The sequence below is a fragment of the Neofelis nebulosa genome, chromosome 6 (assembly GCF_028018385.1).
Source record: "Neofelis nebulosa isolate mNeoNeb1 chromosome 6, mNeoNeb1.pri, whole genome shotgun sequence".
In the NCBI taxonomy this organism is placed as follows: Eukaryota; Metazoa; Chordata; class Mammalia; order Carnivora; family Felidae; genus Neofelis; species Neofelis nebulosa.
Window position 1 is genome coordinate 54,870,885 of NC_080787.1, and position 16,202 is coordinate 54,887,086.

At 40.0% G+C, this 16,202-nt stretch overlaps 1 protein-coding gene across 3 annotated transcripts in view; it reads left to right on the forward strand.

Annotated features, from left to right (window-relative positions):
* The window catches only part of LRRC1 (leucine rich repeat containing 1), a 133,480-nt gene that overhangs the window by 90,607 nt on the left and 26,671 nt on the right, over nt 1–16,202 (forward strand). For all 3 annotated transcript variants that reach the window (XM_058734276.1, XM_058734278.1, XM_058734277.1), the window contains exons 5-7: nt 12,776–12,832; nt 13,112–13,175; nt 13,811–13,885. In XM_058734276.1, the coding sequence (XP_058590259.1) occupies nt 12,776–12,832; nt 13,112–13,175; nt 13,811–13,885 (196 nt within the window). The remainder of the gene's footprint in view (nt 1–12,775; nt 12,833–13,111; nt 13,176–13,810; nt 13,886–16,202) is intronic.

The window sequence follows — 16,202 nt, forward strand, 5'->3', positions numbered from 1 at the left end:
GCCACCCCTTTTCCCTTTCCACATTGATTTTTCACCTGGTACTTACCGTTTGTCCCTGGCAACCCAGCTTTGCAAAGACATGGTGTCCTTGAAAGGAATGTCGTGCTGTCCAGTGTGGAAATGGAACGACATGAGCTCGTGGTTCACGTGGTGTCTAACGGCTATTGAGTGCTGCCATGTCTGTCTCAAGTGTAAAGTATTCTGCGGTGTTCCTGTGAGTCAGTTGCTGCTTCCCTGGGTACCTCAGTACACGATGGCCATAAATTGTTGCTTCCTGAAATCCCCGAGCGCACTGTTAGGAATCCTGCGGGGTGCAGATCATTCGCCATTGACGTGTGGGAAGAAGCCAGCATCACACAGGTCGCAGGTCGTTGCACTTTCAGGGAACTGCCGGGCACTACAGTCCGTGTCCTACACTCACCACGTGGCTGCACAGCAGCCACCCTCAGTGTGACTACTTGGATGAAGCAAGTCTCTCACATAGTAGAATCCCTATAATACTTTTTGGTGACATGAAGAATGATCATGAAGATCTTTTGAACCATAAAGAAGTATACTGGTTACCTCATGCAGAATCACACATCTTTCTTTTACTAAAGAGTAAGAATGTCCCAGATTTGGCCCTTTTCTGTGATGGCACTTTAGCATAGTACCTTGTCCTTTAAAGTAAAGTTGATGACAATAGCCAAAGTATGTAAAGAGCCCAAATGTCCATCGATGGATGAATGGATAAAGAAGACGTGGTGTATATATATGTATATATGTATATACCTGATGGAATATTACTCAGCTATCAAAAAGAATGAAATCTTGCCACTTGCAACTACATGGATGGAACTAGAGGGTATTATGCTAAGCGAAATTAGAGAAAGGCAAATATCATAAGACTTCACTCATATGAGGACTTTAAGATACAAAACAGATGAACATAAGGGAAGGGAAGCAAAAATAATATAAAAACAGGGAGAGGGGCAAAACATAAGAGACTCTAAAACATGGAGAACAGAGGGTTACTGGAGAGGTTGTGGGAGGGGGGATGGGCTAAATGGGCAAGGGGCATTAAGGAATCTACTCCTGAAATCATTGGTGCACTATATTGCTAACTAACATGGATTTAAATTTAAAAAATTTTAAAAAATAAATAAAAATAATAAATAATTAAATAATTAAAGGTAATTAACAATGAGTGAGAAATTAATTCCTCTAATACAGTTTCTTTAAACTCTTTTGTTAAAAATACAAAAATACAGCACTTTTTAAAAAAATTGTTTTTAATGTTTATTTTTGAGAGAGAGAGCATGAGCAGGGGAGGGGCAGGGAGAGAGAGAGGGAGACACAGAATCTGAAGCAGGCTCCAGGTTCTGAGCTGTCAGCATAGAACCGAGTATGGGGGTTGAACTCATGAAACATGAGATCATGACCTGAGCCAACGTCAGGAACTTAACTGACTGAGTCACCCAGGTGCCCCAAAACACAGTACTTTCTGATTAGTCTTCATATACAAATGATTGATGTCACGGAAGATGATGGTGAGCAGAATTTCAACAGAGACCTTACTGCAAGCAGAAGTCATTTTTAAAAATTAGTGATGATTTAATAAATGCAGCTGAGAATATAGTTCCTCTTGAATCAGTGTAACTTTGTGAAGAATTTCTTTCACCTATTATAGTGATTAAACAAAGGATTAAAACAATTTAGAATCAATTGTTTTGTACCCAGCTATAAAACAAAAGATTTAATACATAATACTGTATTTTCAGTCCCATTGCTAATTATTCAGAGCCCAAAAGATTTTTTGTATTTTTAAATAAAATATTTTAAAATGCTTTATTTTTTTACTTAAAAATTACATTAAATTAAAAAGTACATCTATATATTTTAAAAATAAATGCGAAGAGGATTATAAAAGTATACTTTTATCAATGTGTGAGGACCACCAGTCTAGAAGAGAATGTTTGGGAGTCTGTGAAGCTCAAGACTAGTGGTTCTTAACCTCTCCTTTTTCAGGTTCTTAGGGGTTCCAGTGAAATCTCTGTTGGACACAGGAGAGTGAGAAACAGCACTCTGGTGGGTGGTCTTTGCTGATCCCTGTTTGTGCCTACACAGCTCTGTTACTAGCTTTTTAATTTTTTGTATTGATGTTGCATATAATATTTACTTAAAAGTCTGCTGCAAATATTTTTCAAGTTTGGAGACCACTGTTTCAGAAGCTTGGTAGTGTTTGTTTGTTGTAGCAGCATGCACTATAGAGTTTTTACTGTGGTGTAGACCCACCAAGCTCTGGTCAAACCAAGCAGAAAGCTTCAAAGCCTTTCATGAAAGTGAACTTTAGCAGCACCTGGGTGGCTCAGTTGGTTTAAGCGTCCAGCTCTTGATTTTGGCTCAGGTCATGATCTCATGGTTTGTGAGATCAAGCCCCACGTTGGATTCTGTTCTGAGAGCGAGGAACCTGCTTGGGATTCTCTCTTTGCCTCTCTCTCTGCTCCTCCCCTGTTTACACGCTCTCTCGCTCTCTCATTCACTCAAAATAAATAAATTTTTAAAAAAGGATAGCTTAAAAAAGTGAAGTTTAAAATGTGTTCCCTCTTTCCTCTCTTTGCCAACGGGCTGAGGTTTGTCCTCACTTAATGGTTGAAATTCTATCTCTTTTGTCAAGCCTTCTGCAATGATGAGAAGAGTGAGATAGATCCTAAGTGCACAGCTTCCTTGACCCACTCTTTACTGGCTACACAATAAGCATGTTAGCCCTTTATCTGTACACGGTAGTCTAGTTGTTCAGTATTCAAGTGTTTGCATCTCGATCACTTTGTACCCTGAAAGTGGGGGGAATCTCTGGTCGTTAAGCTCTTTGTGTCTGTAGCACCCCTAGTGTTGCTCTGACATAAAGAATGAGTACATGTGACCAGGCGCACAGTGTTACCTCCTTCACTCTGCTAGCTTCCCTCTTGACATTGTAGGCAAGCCAGTTAGGTTCTTGAAGCTTTGTGCTAGGACCACATTGGCCTGTTCCTACACAATCACTTGTCTGGCTTAATGATATACAGTTGATTAAAAAACAAAACAAAACACCTGTTTCCATTGCTCTGAAACCTTCTAATGAAGAATAATTATTATTCATTTATATTGTTAATTTCCCTGATAAAAGGTGCCATTAGGGAGAGATTTAAATATGTATTTTTTTTTACGGAAAAAAATCTCATCAGAAGAACTGGTAAGCTTTTTCCTTTTAATATTAGTTCTGACATTTATCACATTTCCTTTTCTGCTTTTGTTGCCAAAAAAGCTCAGAGCTAATATTGATGATCAGTGAGAGCAGCTGTATTAATTTCCATGTGATAAAGGAAACTAAGGAATGGGGGGGGGTGTTTCCAACATTTATGGGGGGGGCCATGTTAGGCACATATATGGTCTAAGTACAGCATGTGTAGTCATGGTTACCGTTAGCCATCCTGAGTCCTGTTGGTTTTGTCTGTGAAGTGGGGATAAGTAATCTGCCCAGGGTTGTGTTGCTGGTGGGTGGAACAGCTAGGATTCACACTTAGTTTCTTCCATGAAGAAGCTGCATTTTCTGTTTCATGAAATTATTTATGTGTTTGCACTTTATAAAGACTTATTTATATCCCTTTTAGAAAATGTTGGGGTAATATTAAGTAAATGACTTTACATATCACTGAGATTGCCAGTTCGCATGGAAGGGCAGCAGTCAAGGAGAGAAGCATTCAGTAGGCTCCTCGTAGAGTTCCCAGTCTAGGGTAGACTTTAACAATACTGTCTGGGAGCGCCTGGGTGACTCAGTCGGTTAAGCGTCTGACTTTGGCTCAGGTCATGGTCTTGTGGTTTGTAGGTTCAAGCCCGCATCCAGCTTTGTGCTGACAGCTCCCTGCCTGGAGCCTGCTTTGGATTCTGTGTCTCCCCCTCTCTCTGCCCCTCCCCCTTCTCATGCTCTGTCTCTCTGTCTCAAAATTAAGCATTAAAAAAAAAATACTGTCTGAATAAGGTTGACTTTTCAGATATGCCCTTGAAAACAGTTTTTAGTGAACAGTGGCTTTTTGCTTTACTCTAACTAAAAACACTTTGAGGATTGTACTGGTAAAGCCAGGAAAGATACTTTTGCTCTAAGTTTTCACATATCGGTACGAAGTGTGAATGAATTTGTCTTTCAAAAAGCATATAGTGAAATATTTAAAAAAATTTTTTTAGTGTTTATTTTTGAGAGAGTGAGACGGAGAGTGAGCAGGGGAGGGGCAGAGAGAGAGGGAGACACAGAATCTGAAGCAGGCTCCAGGCTCTGAGCTGTCAGCACAGAGCCCGACGCAGGGCTAGAACTCACAAACCATGAGATCATGACCTGAGCCAAAGTCAGATGCCTAACCAGCTGAGCCACCCAGGCACCCCTAGTGAAATATTTTTCTTGAGATCAGTTGTATCAATTTCTACTCAAGAAAATCCCACACTGTATTTTTTACTTTTCAAAAATGGGTTAGTTTACAGATGAATGTGATCTTGTATATAAAGAATCCTAAGAAATCCACAAAAAGCTATTAGAGCTAATAAATGAATTCAACAAAATTACAAGATAGAAGATTAATATGTAAAAATCAGTTTTATTTCCATATAGTAGCATTGAACAAACCAGAAAAGAAATGAAGAAAATAATTTCCTTTATAAAGCACCAAAAATAATGAAATACTTAGGAATAAATTTAACAGAAGAAATGTAAGACCCATATACTGCAAACTACAAAACATTGTTAAAAGAAGTTAAAAATGACCTAAATAAATGGAAAGACATCCTGTGTTTATGGATTAGAAAACTTAATATAACTATGATAGCAATACTCCCCAGATTAATCTGTTGATTCAACTCAGTCTCCATCAAAATTCTAGCTGTTTTTTTTTTTCTGCAGGAATTGACAAATTGATCCTAAAATTCGAATGGAGATATAAGAAACCCAGAATAGCCAAAACAGTCTTAAAGAAGACATGCAAAGTTGGAGGATCCACACTGCCACATTTCAAAACTTAATTACAAAGCTTCAATAATCAAGACGTGTGGCACTGGCATAAAGATAGACATACAGTTTACTGGAACAGAATTGGGAATTCAGGATAAACCCTTGCATTGATGGTTAATTGATTTTGATAGAGTCAAAACAGTTCAGTGAGGAAGAATAATCTTTTCAATAGATGCTGTTGGGACAACTGAATATCCATCCATATGTGAAAGCATGAAGTCACACCCCTACCTCACACCACATACAAAAACTAACTATAAATGCAGTAGGGACCTAAATCTAAGAACTAAAACTTTCATAAGAAAGCCTAGAGATAAATCTTTGTGACATTGGATTAGGCAGTTGTTTATTAGCCTACACAGCAAAAGAAAAAATGGATACATTTGGACTTCATCAAAATTAAAGACTTATGTGCATCAAAGTACACACTATCAAAAAAATAAGACAATGTACAGTGGAGAGAATATATTTGTAAATCATATATCTGATAAGAGTCTCGTATCCAGAATAAAGAACTCTTACAACTCAACAGTAGAAGACAACCCAATAAGAAATAAAAATGGGCAAAGGATTTGAATAGGTTTATCCACAGAAGATATACAAATGGCCAATAAGCACATGAAAAGATGCTCAACATCATTAGTCATCAAATAAATACAAATCAAAACCACAGTGAGATATCACTTCAGACCCACCAACTCTAATTAAAAAAAAAAACAACAGATGAACATAAGGGAAGGGAAACAAAATATAAAAACACAGAAAGAGACAAAACATAAGTGACTCTTAAATACAGAGAACAAACTGAGGGTTGCTGGAGTGGTTTTGGGTGAGGGGTGAGGTAAAAGGGCAAGGGGCATTAAGGAGCCCCTTACTGGGATGAGCACTGGGTGTTATTTGTAAGGGATGAATCACCAGATTCTACTCCTGAAATCATTATTGTACTATATGCTAACTCACTTGGATATAAATTTTTTAAAAAGCAAAAACAATAACAAATGTTGGTGAAGATGTGTAGACACTGAAAACCGTCATACACTGTTGTGGGAATGTAAAATGAAGAAGCCCCTCTTTTGAGGGAGCAGGTCCTTCCTCAAAACGTTGAACATAGTTGCCATATGACCCAGGAGTTCCAGTCCTAGTTATATGTATCGAAGAGAATTTAAAACCTGCCTACACAAAAACCTGTGCATGAATTTTTGTAGCTGCATTATTCATAATAGCCAAGAGGTGGAAACAACTGAAATTTCCATCAGTGACAAACTGATAAAATATGGTATATTCATATAATGAAATACTTAGCCAAAAAAGTAATGGGGATACCGATACATGCTACAATGGGATGAATCTTAAAAACATGTTAAGTAAAAGAAACCAGAGAGGAAAGGCCACATATTGTATGATTCCTTTCATATGAAATGTCCAGTATGGGCAAATGCCTAGAGACAGAAATTGGATTAGTGGTTGCCAGTACCTGCCGGGGGCTGGGGGGAGTGGTTAGGGGTGAGGGTCAGGATAAGGAATAACTTCTGATGGGTATGGAATTTCCTTTTGGGGGATGACAGTTTTCTAGAATTAGGTAGTGATGATGGATCTTAGGCCAACTTGAAGCCTGGTCTTGCTGAAGGATGAGACTGTACCTGGGAGCCTGACGTAGTTTGTTCTGGCAGAAAATAACTCTGTAGTGTAGCCTATGAGTAACATGCTGAGGTCATTTTGCCTCCGTTACTCACACCTGGTGACCAGGTGGGTACACACAGCCACAGCCTCTATGACCTGCAGGTAACAAGGAGTGGGGGGCAAGGCTGAGATGATACAAAACCCCAGTGCGAATCATGGAGAATTTTGAGAGTCTGGGAAGCCTCTGGCAGCCTTTGTCTTTACTTTGTGTATCTGTCTCCATGAGATTCCTTATCCTGGGCCATTAAAGAAACATACTGTCAAAAAACAAGAAAACAAAAGAAGTTTAAATGAATCCAAACATCTCTGTTTAAATTTCCTCCTCAAAAAAATAGCATTCTTAAAGGGGAAGGACTATATATATAATTGACTGGCACAGTGCCTGAAACACAGCTGCCAGTCCCCAAATGGTCATCAGTAAACATTTAATTATGACAGTTTGCTAGCAGAAGTAGAGCAAGTAGATGGGCCCTGGTAGATTGAAGTAGAGCGTGTGGGTCTGAGTTTGTCTGCTACCCTTGGGAGTGGTGACCTTAATTTGGGCTTGAACTAAGTGGACCACGTGGCCCCTTGCTAATCGGGCCTAGTGCCAGGCTGCTTCTCCATATCGTGTTAGTGCGTGCTGCCTGTAAGGAACACATCTTCATTATGAAAACTATTACCATATTCACTGCTCTCTTTTGAGGCCTAGGAATTCCTATAAAATGTTTATTTCAAAAACAAAAAGGTTTTTAGAAAAGTTTCTAGAGCAAAGCCACCATAAGGAAATTTGTTACCAGAGATTTCTTAAGTCCTAATTTGGTACTAAGAAAGCAGAAATTTTACAAATGTGTAAGCAACTTTCCCTGTCCTGAATAATGTTGATTTTTCTCCAGTCAAATGTTATTGCCATCAATGTTGGTAGATTTTTGTATTTTAATGGTTTCATAGTGTACTGCCATTTGTTTGGGCTACTTGAATTTATTTTATTCTTTACTTTCTAAATGATTGTGACCACCAAAAATGAAAAAAAAAAAAAGTCTTAGTGGATTAAAAGGGGATTTTTAAAGTATAGTGGAGAACAGATGTAAATTCTTTAAAGTAACCACTCATCCAGTCCCTGAAATAGAATCCTAAAAATACAGTTGGCCTACGTTCTGACTTATAAAAGAGTGTAACTTTTGTGCCTGTTATCATGAACTTTGTAAAACATTAAGCACTAGTGTGTTGAGAAGAAATGCTTTAAGCATACTCTTTTTCTGTAAGAGCTTGTTAAGTTGGTTTTTGTTATTTTGTTTTACCCCATTTGGGGATAGAAATGGTGGGAGTTACAGGGAGAATAGAACTCATATTTTTGTAGGAGGAGGATGAGGTCATTCTAACAGTATTACACAAAAATTTAATTTGCCAGATACTAAAATTGAAGGGTGAAGTATCTGTGAATGAGGGAATGGTTTAAAAAGTTAAGGTGTATATAGAAGTGAGATACCATGCAATTATTTAAAAGAAAAAAAGTACTGATGTGTACAAATAATAAGTGAGACAAAAATCTGTGTGAGGAAAGCACAGTGCTAGACGTGTGTGGGATAACTTGTATGTGCAAAGGGGGAGGGTATCTCCTTGTCTTGGCATGAAAAGAAAACTCTGGATGAATACATAGGTAACTAACAAAAAGGGGTGATTTCCAGCGAGAAGGGTCTCAGTGGTAGGAAACTAGATAGATGAGGGAGGAATATGGGAGGAAAATTTACTGTTGAATACTTTGGTTTACGTTATGTATTTCATCGTATTAGCTGTTCACGAAGCCGACTCAAGAGTGAAGGACAGCAGGAGATAGCGATAAAAATTCAGATTCCCTGGTAAATCCTGGCTTTGCCCCTTCTCATTTGTGTGAGACCGTGTTCAGGTTCCCTCTCCATGCCTTAGTTTTCTCATCCACAAAGCTGAATCTTGTAAAGCACTTACAACAGTATCTGTCCTACAGTAAGCTGCAGATGCCATTATTAGTAGTCGAAGTGTTAAAGACCAGTAATTCTCATATTGCCTCTCAGGTGTCTTATTTTCTCACATTTGTAAATGTATCAGAAACACCCGATGCTTTCTTTTTCCTCTGTGATAATCATGTTTTAACTGAAATGGCTGATAAATGCATATGGAGTTTGAGCCTCCTTATTTCTCTTGGCCTGGTGATTAAGAGCCTGGTCTCAGAAATGGACAGAACTGAGTTCAAATCCCCTAGCCCAGCGCTTGGCAAAGCATGTTGGTTGTTTTTTGTTTGGTTTGGTTTTGGTTTTTTTAGGTGCTGTAAGAGATGTAGAGATGTTTGTGCTGCATTGAATAGGTTGCCTTGATGGGAAAGGCAGTATCCTGAAGTCTGGATGGAAGATCCTGTATTCTGAAAGACTAAGAAGGGAGATCATTCATTCATTTACTCAGTTTTGTATTAATTTCTTTGGTCTAAATCTGCGTTCAGGCAGGTCTCGTTTTATGTCAGCTCTTCCTAGAAGAGTTTGGAGAACTGCCTTTTGGAGCGGGCTGGTAGGATTCTGCACTGGCTCCGGGACTAGCCAACTTTGATCTTTGTAAGAGTTGGCTGATGCCAGCAGCTCACCATCCGTGGGACCTGCCCTCAAGGAGTCCTCTGCAACGGGGATGATTAATAGCATCCTGTGCACAGGCACCTGGGTGGCTCAGTCAGTTAAGTGTCTGACTTGGGCTCACGTCATGATCTTATGGTTCGTGGGTTTGAGCCCCACGTTGGGCTCTGTGCTGACAGCTCGGAGCCTGGAGCCTGCTTTGGAATCTGTCTCTGTCTCTCCCTGCCCCAACCCCCCCCCCCCAAATATAAATAAACATTAGAAAATGTTTTTTAAATTAAAAAAAAAAATAGCATTCTGGAGCAGTCTCTCAGAAGAACCTGACTCAGGGCATGCCCACTCGTAAGGTACCTAACTATGCATAGGGATAGGGGCTATCTCAGGGAAATGAGGGACAAAAGTGGCTCACTGGACTTGAAGGGAAAATACATTATGCCCTAATCGCCATAGTAGATGTGACTATGTTTATTTTAAGGGAACTTGGGATAGAGTGGTAAAGCACTTGAGTCGAGCAATCCAGCTACTACTTAGGGAGGGAACAGGCCAGGACTGGAGCCTGGGCCTCACACTTTTACCTCCCCGACTCTGTGTGCTCTTTCCAGACTCGCCCTTTCATTGCTGGGTCCCTAGAGCTTGATTGTAATGTCCAAGTTCCTTCGTTTTAAATAGTTTAAAGTTACGGGGAAGTATTCCCTTAGAAAGGCTCTTGCTTTATTTACTTCATTTTAAATGAATTTTTGAATTTTGAAAGGTTACAGAAATATGGTGTTTTTTGATGCTGTTAAGACCCATGCGTTCCCATTTTCCCTACTATCCAAAAACAGTGGAAACTGAGAAGTTCTGGAGTTAGAAACTTTTCAGTTAACAGGATGTTTTACTTGGGTGCTAGCATGGTAGCAGTGGGAACATTAACATGACATTATCAAGAATTGTATGTCCAAAAGTCTGCTGGCATTTTCGCAGTGTTTTTGTTCAAGCATTATGTGCTCTTAGTGACTGTGGCCTATGCCTTTGACCCTCAAGACAAAATATAAAGATAACTTAAAAATGTGTGTCCTATTTTTAAAATGACATAAACCAACAAAAATCCTTGTGTCCTTGGTGTGGCTAAGAAGGTAAGACTTGCCTCTTTGCCCCATATTGATAGGTGCTTTTAAAACTTAAATTATAAAGAAGGGAATGGAGGGTCCCCGAGTTGCCTCAAGGCAGTGGAGGGTGAGGGTGGGAGTTTTGGCTTCCCACCACACTTGAATTATGCCTTTGCCACTTTCTAATGGAACTCATACAAAGCGTCACTTTCCTGATTGTTGTCACGGATGTGTCGTCACCAAGCTGGGTTGTTTCTAATGAAGAGGTGGTGTGTGTGAGGAGCCCAGGAGCCCCTGTGGGTGCGTGCCTCCTGCCAGAGGAGCAGGAGGGGTGGTCGGGTCAGGCAGGAGGCCTCAGGCCCAAGCTACAGACCTTGGAACAACACTTCAAGGCCTGCATAAAACTGCCTTTAGGGGTGCCTGGGTGGCTCAGTTAAGCATCCAACATTGGCTTAGGTCATGATCTCACAGTTAGTGAGTTTGAGCCACATGTCTGGCTCTGTGCTGACAGCTCAGACCCTGAAGCCTGCTTTGGATTCTGTGTCTCCTTCTCTCTCTGCCCCTCCCCTGCTTGTTCTCTCTCTCTCTCCCTCTCAAAACTAAATTAAAAAAATGAAAAATGGTACATTAAAAAAAAAGCAAAACACTGCTTTTAAAGATGCATTCGAAGATGCCTGCTGGTGACGTTCGTAAAGCAAAGGACTTTTTCCTCCTTTGTTAGTGTATGTCTTTAGTGCATCGAAATTGGCATGAAAGTAATGAATGTGGAGTAGATAAAATGTCAATTCATCAGTGATTGTTAAAATATAAATGTGAAAATAGCCAAATGACTCCCACCTCCCTGATAAAACTGGCCACGAATTACATGGAAACTAAAAGCAAAGCCCTGTTTTTGTTTTTTTGGGTTTTTTTTTGCTTTTACTGAGACTTTAAAAATGTACTTATCATCCTCATCCACAGGTTGCTTTTGGAAATAGATCCTGGCTGGTTCCTTCTCCCCCCCACCCCCACCCTTCCCGTTCTCGTTCCTTCTGTGTGAACACTCGGCCCATGGAAAGTAAAACTACATTGCTTAATCTTCCCATCAGCCTACATTTCTTTTAACAATGTTGGTATTAAATTATAATTATTAGTAGGGATTTTGATTAAAAAATATATTGTGAAGAGTTTTGTTTGCTTCCACTCTGAAAAATATTCCATTTTCTAAAATTGAAGGAGATACAGAATGTGTGCATTTCATCACAGAGTTAAGATACATTTTCAGGCAAACAGTCTTTAAATATGTACATACACTCTGCCAATCAAATTTACATTTTCTGATGTTATGAAACCAGCTTTGTTAGTACCCGTGACTCTGGCTTTTAACGTTGGAAGGAGAGTGGAGGATTAAGGCAGATTAGAGTGTCGGCATAACGTTTGACTCCTTGTGTTCTGTGCGCTCACGCATAAAAGTCCTCCAAATCTGGACAGTGACTGTGGTGATGTGAGCAACAGCTTGAATTTTTGCTTGGTGTGGTGCCTGGTGGGGTAATAGACGAATCGTCCACCTTCCGAATCACTGAATCGGTAACGTGTGCCAGAGCTGATGTCCCCTGGGTGTGTGAGGTTTCTGGTGCTGCGGAATTGCCACTGCCTGGGAAGGTTCGACCCAGATAATCAGGGTTAGAGGAAAACATCTGTCTCCTTTCACCATGTGCCTAATAGGCGTGGATTACACCCGAGAGGCTGGAGAGTCTGCAGAAGAGAGCGCCACTTTCTGGGGTTTAGTAAGAATAAAAGCAACACTATTACAGCTCCCATTTACTGAATCAGCCTTGTGTTCCAGGCACCATGTGAGGTGCGCTATTACCCTATCCCTGATGCATTTAAATGGCCATCATTTCCATAGTGTTGCTTCCTGGTGCTCTGTGAACTTGTGATCTTAAGTAGAGCACGTGGGCCCTCTGGACCGAGAGGCCCACTGCTTTCAAACAGGGATGGTCTTTTACTAATGTTTGGAGGAAGAGCACTGACCTTTGTGAGATTAAAGGCACTACTGTTTTTATGGTAACGGCACATTTTTGACATTCTGGAGTCTGTAAGCACATATTCGACTTCTATCTTGGTCCTGGGTGTGACGGTCTTTAATGACTAGTGAGTTTTTTTTTTTCACATATCAAGTGTACAAGTATTTAAACGAGGGTGCCTTACATTGATGATGCTACTCTTTTTATTTTAATATTAAAATCTGGGAGTAGAGAATATGCTTTTTAATGGGATTTACAAGTACTGGTTATAGATATTTTTCCTCCTGGGAAGATGTGACATAGAAGGTTTTATTAAGCATTGCTACTTGTGGAGTGTATGTATGGGGAAGGAGAATGGGAAGAAGAATCTTAGGAATTTTCCTTATATGTTTTTCTTCTGTTCATTTCTAGTCTTTATAACCTGGCTTCCCTGGAACTGAGAGAGAATCTTCTCACATATCTTCCTGAGTGAGTCTTATGGGGAAGATAAGAGGGGATTTTGTACTAAATGAATTTCTTCATGTATCAAAAAAAAAGTATTACAGTACTTTGTCACAAGGAGATTCTGTGTCTTTTGGAAAGTTTGGGAGATGCCTGCCTTCCCTTACTAGTTTTTCCTTGGTAATATTTACTGCCATGCAATCCAAATGAGTCTTATTTTTGGAAACTAGTCCAAGTGAGGGATACTGTATTGCTCAGCATTTCTAAACACTCTCTAAGAGTTCCTTTATTTCTTTTTTTAAATAGCTCTCTTACCCAGCTGCGGAGACTAGAAGAACTTGATTTAGGAAACAATGAAATATATAATTTGGTAAGTCTGTATTAATGAGAGATTTAGATTTAATTTTGTCCTCAGATATGATTAAAATATACTTCAGGGGAGATCTGTAGGGATATATTTCCACAGACACAGCTTGGCAATACTAGAGAATGTGTTCCAGTTCACACACAGGTTGAGAATTATGTGGGGGTGGGGAGGGTCAGTATTAGATAAGATGCATGTCAGTGGAAACTACCGGCATTCTTTTTTTTTTTTTTAAGTTTATTTATTTATTTTGAGAGAGAGAGAGAGAGAGAGCGAGCGAGCATGTGAGCGAGCACAAGTGGGGGAGGGGCAGAGAGAGAGGGAGTAAGAGAGAATCCCAAGCAAGCCCTGTGCCGTCAGAACAGAGCCCGACACGGGGCTCCATCCCATGTACCATAAGATCATGACCTGAGCTGAAATCAGGAGTTGGACACTTAACCCACTGAGCCACCCAGGTGCCTCCCACCAGCATTCTTGGAGAGTTTTGGGAGTGTTTGAAGGATGGGGGACTTGTATTGGAGAAGTACCAACTAACCTCCTCTATGGTACCCATTTATTGACTGTTGAAGTAGGATTCTTTCTGAGTAGAAGAGTCATAAACATTGGATCTTTGTTACCATAACATTATTTTTTTGTTTCAGCCAGAATCAATTGGAGCTCTCTTACATCTAAAGGATCTCTGGTTGGATGGAAATCAACTGTCAGAATTACCTCAGGTAAGTGGTGGTTTTACATTGTTTCCTCCAAATAATAAACAACCACAACCACCACTCATGCATTCCCTGCTTCTGCATGAAATTTTCTAGAAGAGGGATCTTGAAAACCAGAAACAATGGTTGAAAAAGCACATTTGGAAAAATATATTGAGCACTCACGCTACCCTGCCATAGAAAAATCGAAAGCCTCAACCCATGATTTCTAAAGATAGCAAATGTATCCTTTAGTTTGTGAAGTCTGTATTTTATTTCATCCTTGCTCCCCATGTGGCCTACCTCAAGCCCAGTAAATTTGTAAATTATCAGGACCCCTGATTCTTGATGGTATCCATTTCTGCCACTCATTGTGATGTGCCAAATGCTTTGGGATGATTGTGACCACATTCCGTACTGTAATAGTTGATGTTAAAGAAATGTTAAAAGCTTTTATTTAAATTTTTTGCAAATAATGCTTATGGTTTAGCTGGTATATCAGGGTGTTCAAGTTCCTACTATTACCAAATGTAAGAACCATGTTCCAAATGAAATGGAGTCTTACATGGATTTCTAAATACATAGTCCCCTTGTGGAGCCCTAATAAGCAGTCTTGCCTTCTGGTTACATGAGAAAGAAATGTAAACCAACAAGTGCAACAATAAAAAACAAGCATTTTCCCCTTATTTAATTTAATAATTTAATTGTATTACTGAAATTTGTTCTTGGATATATCTTATAGCCAGTCTTTTTTTTTTTTTTTTTTTTGAGATAGAGAGAGTGTGAGCAGGGGAGGGGCAGAGAGAGAGGGAGACACAGAATCTGAAGCAGGCTTCAGGCTCTAAGCTGTTAGCACAGAACCTGATGCGGGGCTTGAACTCCCGGACAGCAAGATCATGACCTGAGCCAAAGTCAGATCCCAACTGACTAAGCTACCCAGGCACCCCTCTTATAGCCAGTCTTTAAAGTCCGGGTATATTTCATGATGGTTTAGGTGCTGATATTTTATGTGTTTGAGAGAGAGAGAGAGAGAGAGTGAGTGAGTGAGTGTGCACGCGGGCGTGCGCATACACAAGCAGGGGAGGGGCAGAGAGAGAGAGAGATAATCTTAAGCAGCCTTCACGCCCAGCACAGAGCCCGCTGTAGGGCTTGATATCACGACTGTGAGATAATGACCTGAGCCAAAATCAAGAGTCGGATGCTTAAACTACTGAGCCACCCAGGCACCCCAAAGTGCCAATAGTTTAAAGCCAATCAGATGCTTAGGTGTCTGCTCAGTCATGTGAAGCAGGTGTGATGGGGCTGTGTACTTCATGAGGAATGCTGTATTAACGCATGGAGTCTGACACTAGGAGAAAGTACTCAGTTCTGTGGTATGGTTGTAGTTTTATAGCACTGGACTTACTATGACCTCACAACTAAGGGAAGTAAGGAACTAATTGGAGTCTGTTTCTGAGGTTTTGCTGTGTTTGAGGAAAGGAGACCGGTTAGCAACTGAAGGTTTGATTAATACGGAGATTTCTCTAGGAAATCATGCAAAATCCTGGTTGAGAGAATTCCAGTTACTTTGGGAGTCAGAGGATGGGGAATAAAAATACCATGAGGTTATCAGGAAAGTAATACACCAGCTCTGGGACATGATGGGGAAAGCATGTATGTGTGTACAGATGTGTGTAAATGATTGTGTGCAAAATGCCACATCTCAAACACAAATTAGAACTCCAATGATCTTGTTGTAAATGGTTATCTAAACATCTCATTCATCCCTCTTTAGAAACTTCTGTTGGGACACCTGGGTGGCTCAGTCAGTTAAACATTCAACTTTGGCTCAGGTCATGAGCTTGTGATTCCTGGGTTTGAGCCCTGCATCAGGCTTTGTGCTGACAGCTTGGAGCCTGTCGCTTGCTTCAGATTCTGTGTCTCCCTCTCTCTCTGTCTCTCCCCTGCTCATGCTCTGTCTCTCCTTCTCTCTCAAAAATAAATAAACATTAAAAAAATTTTTTAAAAAGAAACTTCTATTAAACTAGGACTCAACGCATCAGATAGTCTAAATAATCGGAATTACTTTCCTATTGTCATTTCCTATTGTCAATGCAAAACATTGTTAAGAGGAATTAATGAAAAGGTAGAACAATGTCAAGGGTCAGGCCTGAAATCAATAGAAATGCAGTGTGGTTTCCTCCAGGCAGGAATTACAGGGGCGGGTTCAGAGGATGTGTATTTGGTAGGAGAGGAACTGGAAAAAGTAGATCAGACCAAATTAAGTATAGATTGAAGGATTTGTACTTATGTAGGCATCAAGGAGCCACTAGACATTTTAATTTTTTTAGCGGAAGGGTGGTCT